The following is a 17,920-nucleotide window of genomic DNA, read 5'->3' as shown; positions in this document are numbered from 1 at the left end:
AGGAACGGAGTAGGGTAGTAAGATGGCTCGGAGGTAAAGGCACTTGCTGCCAAGTCTGATGATCTGAGTTTGATCTTTGCAACCCACATGGTAGAAGGAGAAAACCAGCTCCTACAAGCTGTCCTCTGACTTCCACATGAGCTCTGTGGCATGCTCATGATCACACACACACTGCCAAGTGTGGCAGCACAGGTTTTTAATCCCAGCACTCGAGAGGCAGAGGCAGACTGATCTCTGTGAATTCAAGGCCAGCCTGGTCTACAGAGCGAGATCCAGGCCAGAATGCTATGTAGTGATACCCTTTCTCTAAATAAATAAATGTAAAAGTTGTTTTTAATTTCTTAAAAAAATATGACATACTGACAGATGCTGCCACATGGATGGACCTTGATCATGTAATATAAGCAGACAATGCTAGACACAAACCACCACACAATGTGACTCTGACATAAAATTTCCACAGCTGTTAAGCCATTGGAGACAGGTCTGTGGGTGCCTAGGGCTGGAAGGATAACAGTAGAGGAACCAAAAGACTAGGGTGATAACTGAAGGATACAGGTTATCTTCTGGTAGTGATGAAGTGTACTGGCCAACAGTAATAGTTGTGTCAGAACCTGCAACTCTACCAAAATCTGCTAAGGCACAAAATTTGAAAGGGTTCATTATACAACATTTGGCCAACAAAAATGTAAATGTTTACAAAATAGTAGCTGTGAGATGGTGGGAATGATGCTGCTCTCACAAGAGTGGTTACGTGCCACTGCATAATACACAAAGGACCCAGGTTCTGAGCATGCGTGTGGAGTGCACAGTCATCACATCCAGTTAACGGTTAAGGGAGGAGGCCTGTATGTTGATCTCCTCTCAAGAGTTGAAGGAGGCAAATCTAGGAGGAAGTAGGAGGCAAAGGAAAGCAGGGAAGAGAGCTTAGTGAACAGGTGATCAGTGCTTTCCCTAGTAAAATCACATCTGAGAACTAACTGTAATGGGGGAAGTGCCTGCACAGTTAACCAATGTTATACATCCAAGGACGTACACACATCCCTGCCACAGCATAGATGATAGAGGGGTACAAATACCTGGATTCTGTTGAAGATTGTTAGCTTAGACTTCACGTCCCGGGGGGGATCTGCCAGAGGCCCAGCCGATGAGAAGGAGGCCATGGCCACCTGGCTGGGAGAAGCTGCACAGCACACATCCATCTTTACTTTTTCCTTCCGGAAACCGGAGAATCTCTGGGCCCTGGGGTGGCCTGAGAAGAGCCTGTAGCCTCCACCTCGAGGGCAGGCTGGGCCCTTCTCACCTCTCATGGCTCCCGAAGCCAGGGCATTTTCACCTTGCCCCTGTTTCCCAACCAGCTGGGTTCCAGCTGGCTCATCTCCACCTAACTGGGACTGCCGTGAGCCTGCACTGGGGAGAATGTCTCCCAGGTCCAAGGTCCCTTTGGCCAGAGAAGAGGTGTCTGGATTCCGTGATGGGTGCAGAGCTGGCCCTGTGAGGGATGGTGGTGCAGAGGCCACTTTGGGTCCTCCTTTTGTGTCTCGCCTCAGGCCACCAGGAGATGCTTCTCTGGATACTGCAGGCATGGTTTTCCTCCTGCGGACTGGGGATCCCTCTGGTTCTGATTGTCCAGGGCCCATCTGGAAGGAGTCCACAGCGGGTACTGGTGGCAGGGCCTGTGGTGGCCATGGCCCCTGCAATGGCTTCAGGGCTGACTGCTTGCCCTCCGGCCCTGGTCTCTGGGCTGAGGCTGTAGCCACCTGAGTGTGGGAGAAGATCCGCTGGGACTTGGCAATCATTTGGAGCACCTGCATCTGCTCGTGGCTCACCAGAGACTCCTGTGACTTCATGAACAGCTGCCGGAAGAGGGGTGTGGCATCTGAGGGGAGCCCACCTGGGTTCTGTGTATCTTGGAGCCCAAGCTCTGGGGGGCTCTGCCATGGGAATGACTCACAGTCGGGTTTGCTCTTCTTGGGAGCCCAGCCATCATCTTCCCCAGCTGTCTGTCGGACATCACTGGAGGTCTCACCAGATGCCTTCAGGAGTGCAGGAGGAAATGGTAGCAGGTCCTCCTGGCTGGTGCCCAGGCTGGGTGAAGGCTCCACTGTGGTGGGGATGCTGCTGGGCCCAGGGCCCCCCTCAGAGCCCTCCCGGGATGGCACTGCAGGGGGCTTGTGGACCATAAACACATTGCTGCCTTTGTTCTTGGGACAGCCAGGTAGGTTCCGGAGCCACTGGAAGTTGTGGCTGGATGGCTGGGATCCTGAGGGAACAGAGTGGCCTCTGAAGAGAGGCAGGCAGGCAGGCAGGGAGCTGCCCTCTGGCCAGCCCTCCAGGGAGGATGGCCGTTGAAGCCGTGGAGACTCTGACTCCAACTCTGACTCTGGTGGGTCAGGGGCACCATTCTCAGCCACTCTTGACTGGACAGCTGTGAACACTTCAGTGGCAGGTTCCTTCCGTGGGGGATGAGTTTCCTCAGGAACTTCAGAGCCCAGAGTTCCTGGGGCCATTGGGGTGCTGGCTGATATACAGGATGATGACCCCAGTGAGGTGGGGCAGGCACAGCCTGAGCTCCTTGCCTCAGTGTCAGAAGGACACACTGCTGGGCCAGGAGAGGGAATCTTCTGGTGGACAATACTGCTTACAATACAGCGAAGGAGATCTCGGTTGGGCAAGACAGAGCCAGGGGATCTAGCTTCTGGAGGTCCCAGGGACCTCAGGCCACTGGGTGGAGGCTGGTTGGCCACATCGTGGTTGTGGGTTGGGTCTCCATAGCCCTCCTCTTCTGGTGGGGCCTCCTTCAGGATGCATACTCCATGCTGGACCTCATAGTGGCGGCGCAGGGAGCGGTAGTCACAGTAGCTTTTGCTGCAGCCCTGCTCAATGCACACAAAGGGCTTGGTCTTCTGGTGGGTGAGCATGTGTCCGGTCCTGCAGTGAGACATGGAAGCGAGGTCACCAGGCAGGCCCCTCACCCCAATATAAGAACTGCTTGGGTTCCTTACTTTAAAGTCTAACCAACTAGGAGAGACTTAGTTCCCTGCCCTTACCACTAACAAACCCTGTGGGGAAAAATAAATCCCACAGGAGCCAGATCAGGTTTCCCCAAAGAGGGATCACAAGGGACAATAGTTTTCTAAAGGTGAACCCTGGGGACCCAGGCACAGCTGGGATGTTAAAGTATGCAGACACCCTCCAAACGCACACCCCACTTTACTCTTTGAAGGTTCAAAAGCACGTGGGGTGGGGGATGTGGTGTGTTTAACCTTTACTTTCATATAGTTCCACCAGCATTCCTGAGAAGCAGAGTTCTACAGAACACATTTGAGGAGATGTCAATCTGGAACTACCACAGGACTATCTATGGTGACAGTTTCCTGGGATCCCCCCTACCCCACAACTCTAGCCAAGAGACCAACTTACCAATAGTCAATGAAACCTTCCTAAAGCCAAAAGGCTAGTAGGTCAATAATCAGTGCAAGTGTAAATGCATGTTAATGTGTGTTGTGTCCACTCCTGCCTATGTGGACAGTGACACAGCCAACAACGAGCCCTTACCCTCGGGATCCTGACAGTCTAGCTTTGAACAATCCCAGGGTTACATGGCTAGGACATTTTAATGACTACTGTCTTTTTACAAAGAATGTCCATGGTCTTGTGAGGAAAGGACTCAGAAGACCTAAGTAGTAGTCCTAGGAGAAAGCTACCTCCTTTGCCTGAGGTGAGGACGGACCAAAGGGTGAAGAGAAAGCCCCTACCTCCACCCAGCACCCTAGCTAGGCACTGTGCTCTCCCACTTTGGAGCCTCACAGCAACAAAAACTTGTTATTCTCAAGGCATTAACTACAAGGGGGCTTGCTCTAAGCTCCTTTCCCCCCCCCCCCCCTTTTTCCTGTTTTTTTGAGACAAGAGTTTTTCTGTGTAGCTTTGTCTGTCCTAGAACTTGCTGTGTAGACCACCTCAAACTCACAGAAGTCTGCTTGCCTCTGCCTCCTGAGTGCTGAGACTAAAGGTGTGTGCCGCCGCCACTGCCACCACCACCGCCACCACCACCACCACCAATATGTGGTCACTCTAAGCTTTTATACAGGCTTTTTTTGAAAATCCTCAGGTGTTGCAGACCCAGTGTCCTCAGACACCTGCCAGGGACTTGGGACATCTCTTTACCAAGTTAGCCAAACTCATTTGTGGTTTTTTTTTTTCCCTCATGTAATTGGACCTCAAACTTGCTATGTATGTAGTTGAGGTTGGCCTTAGACTCTTGCTCCTCCTGCCTCCACCTCCCCAGTGTGCCATTATGCCTGGGAATCAATCACATTTATAAACCGCAAGAGTCATGTCTGCAAATAGAGGCAGGGATTTCCTCACTGGTATAAATTTGGGGGCTCAGTAAAGAGGCCTGCCCCAGACAGTAGCGGTGTGAAGAGAGCAGAGTCTATACCAGAGGACAGGGAACACACATCTGGGTAGCACAGAGGTGGGAACTCAACAAAGGACAGGATGGGTGGATGAGAGAGAGCATAGGAGAAGGAAGGTGCATGCCCTCTGCCCTTCTCCTGACCAGACTCTTGACATACAGGTGGTCCTGGCGCTTGAAGGCCTTGCTGCAGACTTTGCACACGTGTTTCCTCTCCTGGCTGTGTGTCAGGTAGTGCTTGCTCAGGGAACTGGCGCTGCTGAACACCTTCCCGCACAGGCTGCAGTCCAGGAGCGGGTTCTGAGGGGAACTGTGCTGCCGCTTGCCTTTCCTTGTACTCCCAGTGGCCCTGCCTCCTTCATCAGCCTCTTTAGGTACCTTGAGTGCTCCCAGCCCCAGGTCTAAACAAAGGGAGAAAGCACAGATTATGTCAAGCTAGGGTTTGGGGGTCCTAAAGCAATATAGAGCCTTAGCATGGAGCTCTATCCAGGTTGCCTGAGACCCCTCCAAGTCAGCGCTCTGCATAGGCAGAAGACAAGGCATAGGTCCCAAACAGGCCATATCTATAGGACTGCACCTGGTCCTGGTCTTGGTGCAAGTTGTGGAGGGTTGAGGATGGCACCAGGCTGAGCTTCTAGGGCAGCAGCATGACCAGCAGAGCTGGAAGCCGACCTGGTACTGATACTCACACAAGGTCTATCTGGAGCTACATTATCCAAACCCAAGAAAATAATGCAACTGTGCACTCACCCATCTGGCTCTGGTCTTGGGTTCTCAGCTTTTTATAAAAATCTACCTGCTTTTTCTAGTAAAATGTTAAAACAACCTTGTATCTGACAAGAGAGCTTGGAGGTGAGTGCATTATTTGCTCTGTGTGTGTGTGTGTGTGTGTGTGTGTGTGTGTGTGTGTGTGTGTGAGATACACTACTGGGGGTTGAAACAAGGGTCTGACATATGCTAGTGCTTGGCAAGAACTCTACAAGTGAGCTATACACCAGCCCTGTATTATGACCTATGAAACAGGATCCCAAACAAATATTATAGAAATACCCAAGAACATGGAAGAATGTTCATACCATACTACTAAATTTTTAAAGCAAGAAAGAAAGAAGGAAGGAAGGAAGGAAGGAAGGAAGGGAGAAAGAAAGGAAGAAAGAAAAGAGAGAGAAGGCAGACTTTGAAAACAGAATTACTCCAGGTGTAAAAACAGAAAAGTAAATTTAAGTAGAAACAGGCAGACGGGTTCACTGGCAGAGAGCTGGGCTGGTTTTACCCCCTCCTCGTATGTGTCTGAATTTCCCATATTTTCTGTATCTCTCGGTAAAATGACAGCTGGCATTTTTATGAATTGTGTCTCCTGAGGAGCAGCTAAAGGAACTAGGGACATTCAGGTGGCAAAGGGAGGTTTCTGTGTGGTGAAGGAGCAGACTGCCTCTGTCCTGATCAAGGGAGCAGAGAGAGGCTTGGGACAAGACTGAAGGGAGAAAAAACACTGTGGTGAGTAACCAAAGAATTCTAAAGGTATCGACAAGAAAACCCAGGCTCCCTAGGATATGGTCCTCAGACTTGCTGGGTGCTTTATGTGCATATCAAAGCAACTGTAAAACTAGAAAACAAACTACATCAACACAAAACTGACAAGGACACCGACCAGGCAGTCAGTGGCCTAAACAGTCACCTGAGCTTTCTAGAAAGCAGTGTCATGAAGCTGAGCACTGTGAGCAGAATGTCAGCCAACTAATACAAAAGAAAATTCAGTATGTAAAAAGCTGTTCACAAGGGCTGGAGAGAGTACTGGCTGCTCTTGCAAAGGACCAGAGAGAGTCCTGTTCCCAAGATCCACGGGAGGCAGTTCACAATTGCTTATAACTACAGCTCCAGGGGCTCCAATGCTCTGCTTTGTCATAGGCACCTACATACATGTGGAATATACACTCACAGACATTAACACATACAATAAATAAAATATTTTTAAAGCTGTCCATAGAAACACTTTAACAGACTTTTAACAGTCCAACAAGACTGTGATCTGACAATAACAATCAATTCAATCTTACATAGGAATCCAAATATACCAACCTTTTCTTTGGGGGGGGGGGGCTTTGGGTTTTTGAGACAGGGTTTCTCTGTGTAGCCCTAGTTGTCCTGGAAGTCATCTGTGGACCAGGCTGTCCTCAAACTCATAGCTCCACCTTCCTCTGCCTCCTGAGTGCTGGGATTAAGGTGTGTGTGACTACCCCCAGCACATTTTTACTTTTCTAATTTACAACATTAATATAGCCAGAAGTCGTAGCTCCTGCCAGTAGTCATCAGCATTTGGGAAACTTGAGACAGGAAGATTACTCAGAGTCTGAGGACAGCCTGGAGGACACAGGGAGACCTTGTCTCAAATAAACAAATTAAAATGAATGAAAGTTGAGCATGCAGTATATCCCTGTAGTCCCAGGTACTCAGGAGGCCAAGGCAGGAAAATTGCTTGAACCCAGGAAATCAGAACCAGCTTGATCAACAGCATAGTGAGACCCGCGTCTCAAAAACAAAAAGGAAGAAAATGACATAAACATATTCACCTATATGAACCTAAATTTAAGTTTCAAAAGCATGGACTTGAAATTTAATTTTGAGGGGGCAGTATAACAGTTGAATATTAAGGAAGGCTAAACTAAGTGTAACCCTAAGAATAATTGGGGTTCCTGTGCCCAGCAAATTGTACACATCCCCACCACTAGTGTTTTTCAGTATCACCATGACCCAAGCTGAGTGCAATACCACAGCCCTGGGCCTGGTTAGTGCTGCAGACAGTCTTCCCATATGAACTCTCATGATTCTAAGACTTCCTGCTTTGCCATCATTTCAACACAGACACAGGCCTGACACTGCTTGGTCATTTTTTGTGGAGTGGGGCCTTCAGAATCTTTCATGGCCACAAGTTTTTGGAACACTTCCTCAGACACAATCCCAATAGATTACTATCTGTGTATACTGGCATTTACATGTGGACTTCCCTGGTTATAAACTGCAATTATAAACTCCCGGGAGCTCTAGCCCAGTCAACCCATTGAAGCAACTTTCCAGGAACCAATAAAGATAGTCAAAACCAAACCAAATCAAACCGAAACCAAAGAATTCTCTTCTACAGGAGGCCAACAGCAAACCAAACTGAGACATACCCAAGCTGTTCAATCATTTCACTAATTCTCCCTTTGTTCTTCCATGGCTGAACAGAACAGTTTAGAATTGAATACTTTGGAGATGAACTATTACTGACAGTAAGCATCCAGTATCAGTTGAACAAACAGTTGGCTGGGCATGGTGCCACAACCTGTAGTCCTGGCTCCTGGACAGACTAAGGCAAGAGGTCTGCTGCAGCCTCAGTGTTCTGAAAAGATGGCAAGACCTCTTCAAAAAAGACAAAGCAGGAACAAATCAAGCACCTAATACCTGTCTGGTACATTACGGTCTATGGAAGGCTTTTCAGTCTTTTCCTTTTTCACTTCTCACTACGGTTGTTTTGGGGCAGGGGGCATGAGAGGATTGGGGTCCCCTGACTTTACAGATGAGGACATGAGGCCTAGAATAGTTGGACAAGCACAGAACCGAATGGAAAGGACCCTGGCTCATCCTGGAGGAATGAAAAGTGCCCTTGAGATACAGCAATGACAGCAAACTCTCCTAGAAACCTGGTGGTCTGCCTACACAGCCACTTCTCAATCTTGTTCCCTAGGGTTAGTGTCCCCTTTCCTTCAGAAGTCAGGAACAATTCCAAAGTAGGCCAAAAGCCTCCTGTAGAAGCAGAGATTTTTGTTTTGTTTTCCTTTCTTTCCTTCCTTCCCTTTCATTTAGGATGTTTGGTTTGGGAGACAGTATCTTACTAGGGAGCTCTGGCTAGCCTTGAGTTTGTAGTGTTTCTACTGCATGTATCTTCTATATGCTAAGATTATGAGCACGCATCACCATGCCCAGTTAAGGAGGAGAATTTTCCTAGCCAATTCTAGCAGATTCGATCCCTGGCTGGCTGTAGGAACTGGGTGCTCTGTCCATGAAGAGCCTCACCTTGTAAGGAGGTCTGGGATTCAGAGTCTGCATATTCTTCCAACAGCTTCACAGAGTCGCTGTCCTTCCCTGAGTACAGGGACAGGTTGTCCAGATTGTCCTCCAGCATCTCGCTGGGCATATCCGATGTGGAGAGGCTGGGGTCAAGGTCCAAACCACTTAGGCCAGCATAGAGCAGGTCCCGTGTGCTGGGGCCCAAGTCCCGGTTGAGTGTGTCACTGCAGTTGAGCCCTTGACTCTCAGAGAAGGAAGGGAGGTGCCCTTCTGATGGAAGGGCCCCCTCTTCCCCAAGGCTGTATGGCTCCATAACTTTCCACTGCCAGGTTCTAGCCAGAGCCTGTCTCCAGACAAGCAAGGTTGTGTCCAGAGTCAGGAAGCGGGGAGCACTTGCTGGCAGCTAGCTCCTGAAAATGAACAAGGAGGAATCAGAATTAAGAGGTGGTAGGTGTGGTCGGCAGAGTGCAGACTTGGAAATGGAGCAGCCCAAATGGGTTTGTTCTTGGCCATCTCGCAGCTGTCCCACCTTGGGTGGGTCCTATGAGCCCCAGTTCCTTAGCTGTCAACTGGACAGAAGAATAGCACATGTGGACTGTAGAGTCCTCTCCTCCAGCTATAAACATAGGAGAGAGTGGACAGACTTTAATGTGTGTCCAGGCAGAAAAGACAAGTAAGGAAACCCCAAGTACCAGCAAACAAGAAAACTGAAAGCTAGATGTGAAGGCACAAGTCAGCACACTGGGAAATTCAGGCCTGGCTTAAGCTTGGGACTGCTTATCCATTTGTCCTATGTGGGCAGGAGACACATGAAATACCACTGCCCAAATGAAGACATGCTTTGTGTGTAAAACAGCCTGGACTGGCAAAGTCCAGTAGAAAAAAAAAAGAGTTTTAACATAGAGTAAATGTTGAAGTTAGGCTCAGTTAACAGAATGCTGGCCTAGCACATACAAAGTTCTAGGTTCCACCTCTAGCATCACATAAACCAGGCATGCCCATAATCCCAGCACTTGGGAGATGGAGGCAAGACATCCTTGGCTACATAGACTGTTTGAGGCCAGCCTGTGTTTCATGAGACACTGTCTCAGCCATCCTCCTGCCATGCTCCCCCCTCAAAAAAAAAAAAGGAATAAGAGAGGAGGTTTCACTAACCACTTTCCAAAAATAAAGAAGGATTATAATGGAGTACTATGAAGAACTGTGTTTAGACAGTGCATCCACACAGTAGATCAGCTATAAGACACACCCATTACCTTAGTCATCCAACTCAGACACACACACACACACACACACACACACACACACACACACACACACACAATCAATGAGCAAATTCCTCGAAATAGACAAATTACCAAAACTCACTCAGAAAGAAGAAAGTATGTGAATGATCCTATTGCAAATAAAAAGGTTAGGGAATGTACAGTAGTACCCACCTATACTCCTAACACTCTGGAGGCTGAGTGGGAAGAGCCCTTGAATCCAGGAGTTCAAGACTGGCCTAGGAAACACAAGTGGGTGGAGAAGAAAAGAGAACAGGGGAGAAAGGAAGAGAGAGGAGAGAATAGGGTGGGGAAGGAAAGGTAAGAAGAGGAGAGGTAGAGAAAAGAAAGGAGGAAGAAGGAAAAATATTGAATTAGTAATTCAAGTACTTCCCATCTATCCCATCATAGAAACACCAACAAAAATTAACTTTATCAAAACTCTCAGTAACGGCAAAAAGGTTTGCGGCCCCTAGCAGGCCTCTGAAGGAAAAGGTAACCCACTGGATGGAGCAGAGCTCTTGGGATACTCTAACTTACCCTCGCCCATCCCACTCCCTGGCTCAGCAGTGTTCTTGAAGAGGCGACTGTGTATCTGGTGTGGGTTCCTGGTGCTGGAAGGAACAGAGTAGAATTTGTTCTCAAAGAACCACAGCCTCCCATCTGACCTGTCCTGGCTCCATGAAAGCCAATAGCAAAGGCCTTCATCTTATTTTGCCCAATTTAGAAACTCCTCTGGGGGGAGATGGGCTGTGAGAGGACAGCTTCTGAAGCTTAGGGCAAAGAACTGACTTGCTAAAGCCAGAAAGAAAGCTGGGGTGACAGTGTATTACAGGATAAGAACTGAAAGCTGCCAGGCAGTAGTGGCATATGCCTTTAATCCCAGCACTCAGGAGGCTGAGGCGGGCGGATCTCTGTGAGTTTGAGGCCAGCCTGGGCTACAGAGCGAGTCCCAGGAAAGGCGCAAAGCTACACAGAGAAACCCTGTCTCGAAAAACAACAACAACAACAAAGAACTGAAAGCTTTCATCCTTAGGTTTCTCACAATGCTGTACACAAACATATCACACCACCCAGCAGCTGCTCTTCCAGGAACTAGTTAGTCTGTGTAGCTCAAAGTACATCACCACACACAAACATGCATACACATGTTCAGGACAGTTCTAATCACAGATGTCAAACCTGGAGGCTACTAAGAGTCTCCCACAGGTGAATGGATAGTGCACTGTGTTGCATCTTGAGAACAGTAGTAAAAAGGCAACACGCAGAATGCTGCACATAGTGACGCACGCCTTTAATCTCAGTGCTCAGGAAGCAGAGGCAGGCAGGTCTCTATGAATTTGAGGCCTGGTCTACCTAGCAAGTTCCAAGCCAGTCAGGGTGACATAGTGAGACCCTGTCTCAAAAACAAACAAATAAACAAACAAGAAAACAAACAAATGGACAAAAAGCAGGGCTAGAGATGGCTCAGCAATTTAGAACCCTGGCTGTTCTTCTAGATCAGTGGTTCTCAACCTTCCTCATGCTACGACCCTTTAATACAGTTCCTCATGTTGTAGTGACTCCCAACCATAGAATTATTTTGTTGCCACTTCATAACTATAATTTTGCTACTGTTATAAACTGTAATGTAAATATTTGATATTCAACCCCCAACGGGTCCCCATAGGTCCCCAGTTCCAGAGGAACTGGGTTTGATTCTCAGTATCCACCTGACAGCTCACAACCATCTACAATGCTAGTTTCAGGGGATCTGATGACCTCTTATGACCTTCATGGACAATTTACCCATACATGTAAAATAAAACAAATTTGGGGGGGTGCATAATAAGCTACCAAGCCACTAAGGCATGAAAGAACCTGAAATGCATGGATAGTAAGAGCAAGCATAAAAAGGCCACATATTGTATGACTCTATCTATGTGGCATTCTGGAAGACATGTTAAACAATGGCATCTGTCAAGGTTGAGAAAGGATTAACAGGAAACACACAGAAGGTATTGGGGTGGAGGTAGAACTATTCTGTGTAGAGAGCTGTAGCAGTAATGGTGGAAACACCACACATTAGTCAGGAACCACAGAATCACACCACATAAGGATGGTTGCTAGTGTAAACACGGACTTAGTCGTGTTCACCCCTGAAGCAGCTCTACATAATCCTGAGAATGTAGAAGGCCATGAACTTACAGTAGGGTGAGCACATGCTCTGAAAAGACCTGGCAAGGATCCAAGTGTCCCCTCTGGCCAAGCTTTGGTCTGCATAAGCAGGAAATGAAGGCAAAGGCAGAGCTCCTGCCTAGCAGTACTGAAGTCTGCTTCATACTCTAACAGTATTAGCCACAAGCACCACTTGTTTTGGTTTGGTTATTGTTGGGTTATTTACTGAAATCTTTGCCACTACCGCACCACTAGAACTGACAGAACTGTTCAAGCATATGTCAACCTTGGGCTTCTACATGCACACAGACATCCACACACCTCTGACACACACACTTGAACACATACACACATATACACACATGTACACAGCACCACGTGGATCAGGTATGTACACAGCACCATGTGGAAACTAAATGGGAGTTAAGATACCTCTGGATTCTCAGAGCTTTCTGGGTTTCTGAAAAGCAGAGTGAGAATGCACCTCTAAGCAAAAACGATTGCTCCACCATTGCTGAGGAGCTTCTACAGAGCAGGGCTACCAGCGGTGGAGAAAAGGACCCACGCCCTTCATCAACCAGTAAAAATGAGCTCATTAGTGAGCCCAATCCCTGGGCAAGTTTAGGGAAACATTTCACTATTAGGATAAGAATTTGTACCATATCAAGCCGACGAAAGAATACACTGGCTGTACTTTCAGGAGGGGAGGCTAAGATCTTTTAGATTATGGATTAGTCTAGAGAAAAATGTCCTCTGTAAATCAAACAGTGTAGAGGAAGATGGAAGAGGAATCTCACACAAATTAAGTAAAACATAGCTCTCTGAACAGATGAAGATAGGTGTCTTCTGTATCCCAGAATATAATCAATATCTATATGTATAATTCAGCTATTATTTGGCTTTAAAGGGCTTATTGGGAAATGTTATCATTTTTACTATTTTCTACAGAGAAAATATTTCCCAGTTTCAAATAACCCTGGACTCTTGTTTTTGGTTTTTTGAGGCAGGGTTTCCGTGTAGTTTTGCGCCTTTCCTGGAACTCACTCGGTAGACCAGGCTGGCCTTCGAACTCACAGAGATCTGCCTGCCTCTGCCTCCCGAGTGCTGGGATTAAAGGCATGCACCAACACCGCCCAGCTGAATTATAACCTGTTTTTAATGTTCAAGCTATCAGTGTATTATTTCTCCTGTAGTTGTACATAAAGTGTTTTTACATTAAAAAATGACAAATACTATAGAACTGTATTACTTGAAATATATAGAATATTCAAATTCATAGAGACAGAAAGATTGGACGTTATCTCAAGATGGAGAAGAAAGGAATATAGAGCAATGATTTCCTAAGTACAGAATTTCTGTTTTGTGTGATGGAAAAGCCCCACAAATGGACAGTAGTACTAGGACATAATATCATGAATGTAATAAATCAGTTCAATTAATGTAATTAATGAATATCATAAGTATAGTTATTGAATGAATACTGTGAATTAATCAATGAATACCACAAATATAATTAATATCATGAGTGTAATTAATGAATATCATGAGTGTAATTAATATCTTGAATGAAATTCATGCCACTGAATTGTGAACTTAAAAATGGTTACAATTAGGGTTGGGGATTTAGCTCAGTGGTAGAGTGCTTACCTAGCAAGCACAAGGCCCTGGGTTTGATCCTCAGCTCCACAAAAAAAAGTTACAATTGCAAATATTATGTTCATTAAAAAAAATAAGGTAGATGGGGGCTGGAGAGAGATGGTTCAGAGGTTAAGAGCACTGACTGCTCTTCCAGAGGTCCTGAGTTCAATTCCCAGCACCCACATGGTGGCTCACAACCATCTGTAGTGAGATCTGGCACCCTCTTCTGTGTACATAATAAATAAATCTTAAAAAAAAATAAGGTAGAATGTAATCACCATACATTATATGTGTGTATGACATTGAAGACAGCAATGTTCTAAAATAGAAAGTGGTGATGGTGTCATGGGCCTATGAGGATGCTGGACTAAAGTCTATCAAATTGTGCAAACAGGCAAATTGTATACTATGAGAATTACTTGTCAATAAAGATTTTATAAAACGTAAAAAAAAAAAAATCACTCCTATTGAGGATTGGAGAGATGGCTCAGTGGTTAAGAGCATTGACTGTTCTTCCAGAGGACCCAGGTACAATTCCCAGCATCCACATGGCAGCTCACAACCATCTGTAATTCAAAAATCCATAAAAATAAAGAAATAATTATAAAAAACATTCCTGTTTAGCACTTTCTCTGAGTCAGGTTTGGAACCAAGGGCTTTCTGAGCATTTAACTCACCACTTACAGCAACCCACAAATAATTCTGTTATCACTTTTATGGAACAGTTCAAGGAACTAAAGTATTAACCCAGAGTCACTAGAGACAGGTGGGAAAGTCAGACCAGAAAACTAGGTATATATTTTAGGTCTTGCATTCTTCTTTTTTCTTTTTTGGTCTTGGTTGTTTTTTGTTTTTTGTTTTTTGAGAAAGGGTTTCTCTGTAGCTTTTGGAGCCTGTCTTGGAACTCTTTCTGTAGATCAACCAGGTTGGCCTCAAAAACCCTGAGATCCACCTGCCTCTGCCTCCCTAGTGCTGGGACTACCACCACCCCACTGCATTCTTAAAAACAAAACAAAAACCAACCACCACAGTGCTCCAATTAAACTAGAAGGTTCAAAGCCTTCTAAGTAGCACATGACTGTAATGCCAGCACTTAGGAGGCTGAGGCAGAGGAATCAGAGCAAGCTCAAGGTGGGTTTGGTCTGCACAGAGAATTCTAGGTCAAAGAACAACACCAATAACCTCAGAAGACCTATAAGGTATCCAAGGTGGGGGCATGGGGCAGGATGACATTTGCTTTTCAACATATTCCTGAGTCCAGAATAATTAGCTTTCTCTGAACCCCAGGCAGGGTAAAACCCAAGGCCCAGGCTCCACACTGGCCATTTCCAGGCAGTAGAGCACATCTAATTCATTCTGTCAACAAATAAATCCAACAGGTATTCTAGCACATTCTAAACTTGGAATCTGAGGCTAGTCCTTGGGGGCAGGACTGGTGGTCTCCTATGCCTGTGTGGATATTCCCAGAGGCCCAATACTCAAACAACTATTTTTTTTAATAAGTGGTCCTGGTGGTGGTATTGGGTATTAAATGAAGGGCCTTGTACATGCTAGACAAGTGCTTTATTACTAGCTACAAGTCCTGCCTTCTAAGAAATTTGAGACCTTGAACTTGCTATGTAGTGGAGGCTGGCCTGGAACTCCTAATCTTCCTGCCTCTACCTCCCAAGTGCCATGAATGAGGCAACCCATGTGGCTTCTTAGAATCTTGTAATTTTCTGTTTTTACTCTGAAGACAATCTAAAAGAAAAAAGCCCAGGAATACGTGGATCACTGAATGACCCCTTAGAAGGAAGCACTGTGGAGGCAGTCTGTTTTTGTTCTCTGCCAGAAAGCACTACTTTGACTGTTGCAGGCTAAAGAGAGGAAGATGCAGGTAGAATCAGCTAACTGAGGTCCAAGTGATATAATGACCTCTTCTGGCCTCCACAGGCACCAATACACACATATGCACATACGTACATGTACAAAGATACATTTTTTTTGTTGTCGTTGTTGTTTGTTTTTTAGACAAAGTTCCTCTGTGTAGCCCTGGCTATTCTGGAACTCACTCTGTAGACCAGGTTGCCATAAACTCAGATATCCACCTGCCTCTGCCTCCTGAGTTCTGGGATTAAAGGCATACACCACCATTGCTCTGCCAAGATAAATCTTTTAAAAAATGAGAAAAGGGGTTAGAGAATTGAGATACCACAGGGTCTTGGCTAAAGCCAAAAAGGACCAGCAAGACAGTAAGCAAGGGAACTCTTTCCAGGAACATTAAAGATGCAGTGAGATAGCCATCCTCTCGTTAAATTAATGTTTGCAATCTGATTAAACTGGCTGGGCTGCCTTGTTTGCATTTCATTTGCAAATTAATTTTAGCTTTATAGCTGCATAAGGGCTGTGAGCTTTAGAACCTTATGCCTTGTTTATCATCATGGATGCCTTGCTGAATAGCTTAGAAAACAATTTAATTCAACACTGGGGATCCAAAGCAATGCTATTATTTTTTCTTTTAAAAAGGCCCTTCACAAGCCGAGGAGAGGGCTCAGTCGGTAAAGTGCTTGTTGTGCATGCATGACAGCCTGAGTGCAGATCCCTAAAATAAACATAAAATGATGGGTAACCCTGTGACTGACAAGGTCCCTAAATTTCATTAGCCAGCCAGTTCTGTGAGAGATCCTGTCTCAAAAAATAAAGGTGGGGAACAACTGAAAAGAGACATATCTTGCCATATCATGCAACATAATACACACATACACATACATTTATATTAAGAAATACCACACACACAAAAATAAAGGCCAATAAAGCCAAACATGGTGCTGGCTCCTATCAAGAGAGCATAAAAGATTACTGTGAGCTTAAGGCTAACCACGGTGACAAGTAAGAATCTATCTCAAAATAAATAAACAAATAATTATAATAAAATAAAGTTGAGCATAAGAGCAGATATTTACAATACCAGCACTTAGGTAGAAGGATCAGGAGTTCAAGGCCAGCCTTAATTACTATATAGCAAGGCAATATGAAACCTAGTCTCAAACCACATACTAATAAATGAATAAATAGGGTCTATTATAAACCATAGACCCATTTCTCTGGCCTATACAGTGTTTTCACTTATTGGATTCATTAGCAACATTTTTTTTAATGCAGAGATTTTTATTTTCAGGCACAGTGGCACTTGCCTGTCATCCCAGTACTTGGTTGAAAAGGTCATAAGATCAAAACTAGTCTGAGCTACATAGTAAGATTCTGTCTCAAAAATCAAGGGCTGGAGAGAGATCTCAGTGGTAAACCATTTGTGTGAATGCTCAGTCCTTGTTCTGTCACAGCACAATCAGAGAGGATCTCCTGTGCATCTACAGACTTCTATCATCTCTTGTAAACTATTAGATTTGATATTCCCTGACAGTGGACAACAAAACAGAGCCAGAGATAACTATCATCTCTAGCAGGGCTCACAGCCTCCTCTGCCCATGGTCTCTACTTGTCTCCCTGGCAGGCCCTTGTAATAATCATCCTCAGGATAACAGCATGGACATTATTGAGGTCTTACCACATGCCAAGTACTGCTGAGATCGCTCACATGCCATTTTTAGTTCCCTTGACCCCTCTCTGACGCATATGCTACATTATTAACCTTGTTGTGGGTGACATAAAGAAAACCCAGATAAATAACCCAGATAAATTCTAATTCAGAGTTAGAATCCTGCCCTGAGCAGTCTGATCTGGAAGCCTTTTCACTTAAGCACTCTACTACACTATTACCCTACACATGACATTGGACTCCTGCCTTGCACTCTGTACCTACATTGTGAACTTGAATAATCAAGGAAGACCTCCACTTCTAGCCATATGGTTTTAACCAGAGGATTGACTTGTTTCCTCTGATCACTTATTTAAAGACTGGATTTTGTCTTGTGTAGTAGTGGCACATGACTATATTTCTAGCACATGGGAAACTGAGGCAGAGAATTGAGAGTCTGAGGCTGGTATGGGCTGCATAGCAAAGCTCTGCCATAAGAAAAAAATGAGACACAGAGGACTCTGAAGGACACTCACAAAGAAAAACTCTGGCATCGAATCAACTAAAGGAGGAAAGGAGACACGGAAGCTCCTTCCTTCACACAAGCTATCCTAGCAAAGAACACAAGGAAACACTGACATCAAGAACAGCAACCAGGGTATGGTGGCATACACTTCAGCTCCAGCCACTGGGGTTGGGGTTGAGGCAGGACTACCAGGAGTTCAAGGTCATCCTCATGAGTACACAGTGAGTTCAAGCCTGGGACCCTGTTTCAAAAACGGGGAAGATACAAAATAAAAATCTAGAGCAGCATTTTTTTTCTTTCTTTTAAAAAAAATACATAATTAGGGCTGGAGAGATGGCTCAGAGGTTAAGAGCACT

At 45.6% G+C, this 17,920-nt stretch overlaps 1 protein-coding gene across 4 annotated transcripts in view; it reads right to left on the bottom strand.

Moving 5' to 3' along the window:
* Znf541 (zinc finger protein 541) overlaps positions 1 to 17,920 on the bottom strand; it is a 38,402-nt gene that overhangs the window by 15,597 nt on the left and 4,885 nt on the right. For 2 of the 4 annotated variants that reach the window (XM_036206048.1, XM_036206066.1), the window contains exons 3-7: positions 10,270 to 10,343; positions 9,904 to 9,968; positions 8,471 to 8,874; positions 4,578 to 4,818; positions 1,080 to 2,931 (exon numbers count right to left, since the gene is read on the bottom strand). In XM_036206048.1, coding sequence (XP_036061941.1) covers positions 1,080 to 2,931; positions 4,578 to 4,818; positions 8,471 to 8,777 — 2,400 coding nt within the window. In that variant the 5' untranslated portion in view covers positions 8,778 to 8,874; positions 9,904 to 9,968; positions 10,270 to 10,343. Of the gene's footprint in view, positions 1 to 1,079; positions 2,932 to 4,577; positions 4,819 to 8,470; positions 8,875 to 9,903; positions 9,969 to 10,269; positions 10,344 to 17,920 lie in introns of those variants that run through there. The other 2 variants (XM_036206058.1, XM_036206075.1) reach the window with 2 other exon arrangements.

The sequence above is a fragment of the Onychomys torridus genome, chromosome 1 (genome assembly GCF_903995425.1).
Source record: "Onychomys torridus chromosome 1, mOncTor1.1, whole genome shotgun sequence".
Lineage (NCBI taxonomy): Eukaryota > Metazoa > Chordata > Mammalia > Rodentia > Cricetidae > Onychomys > Onychomys torridus.
Note: the sequence above shows the minus strand (reverse complement) of the source record. Positions and strands in the feature narration are given on the sequence as shown.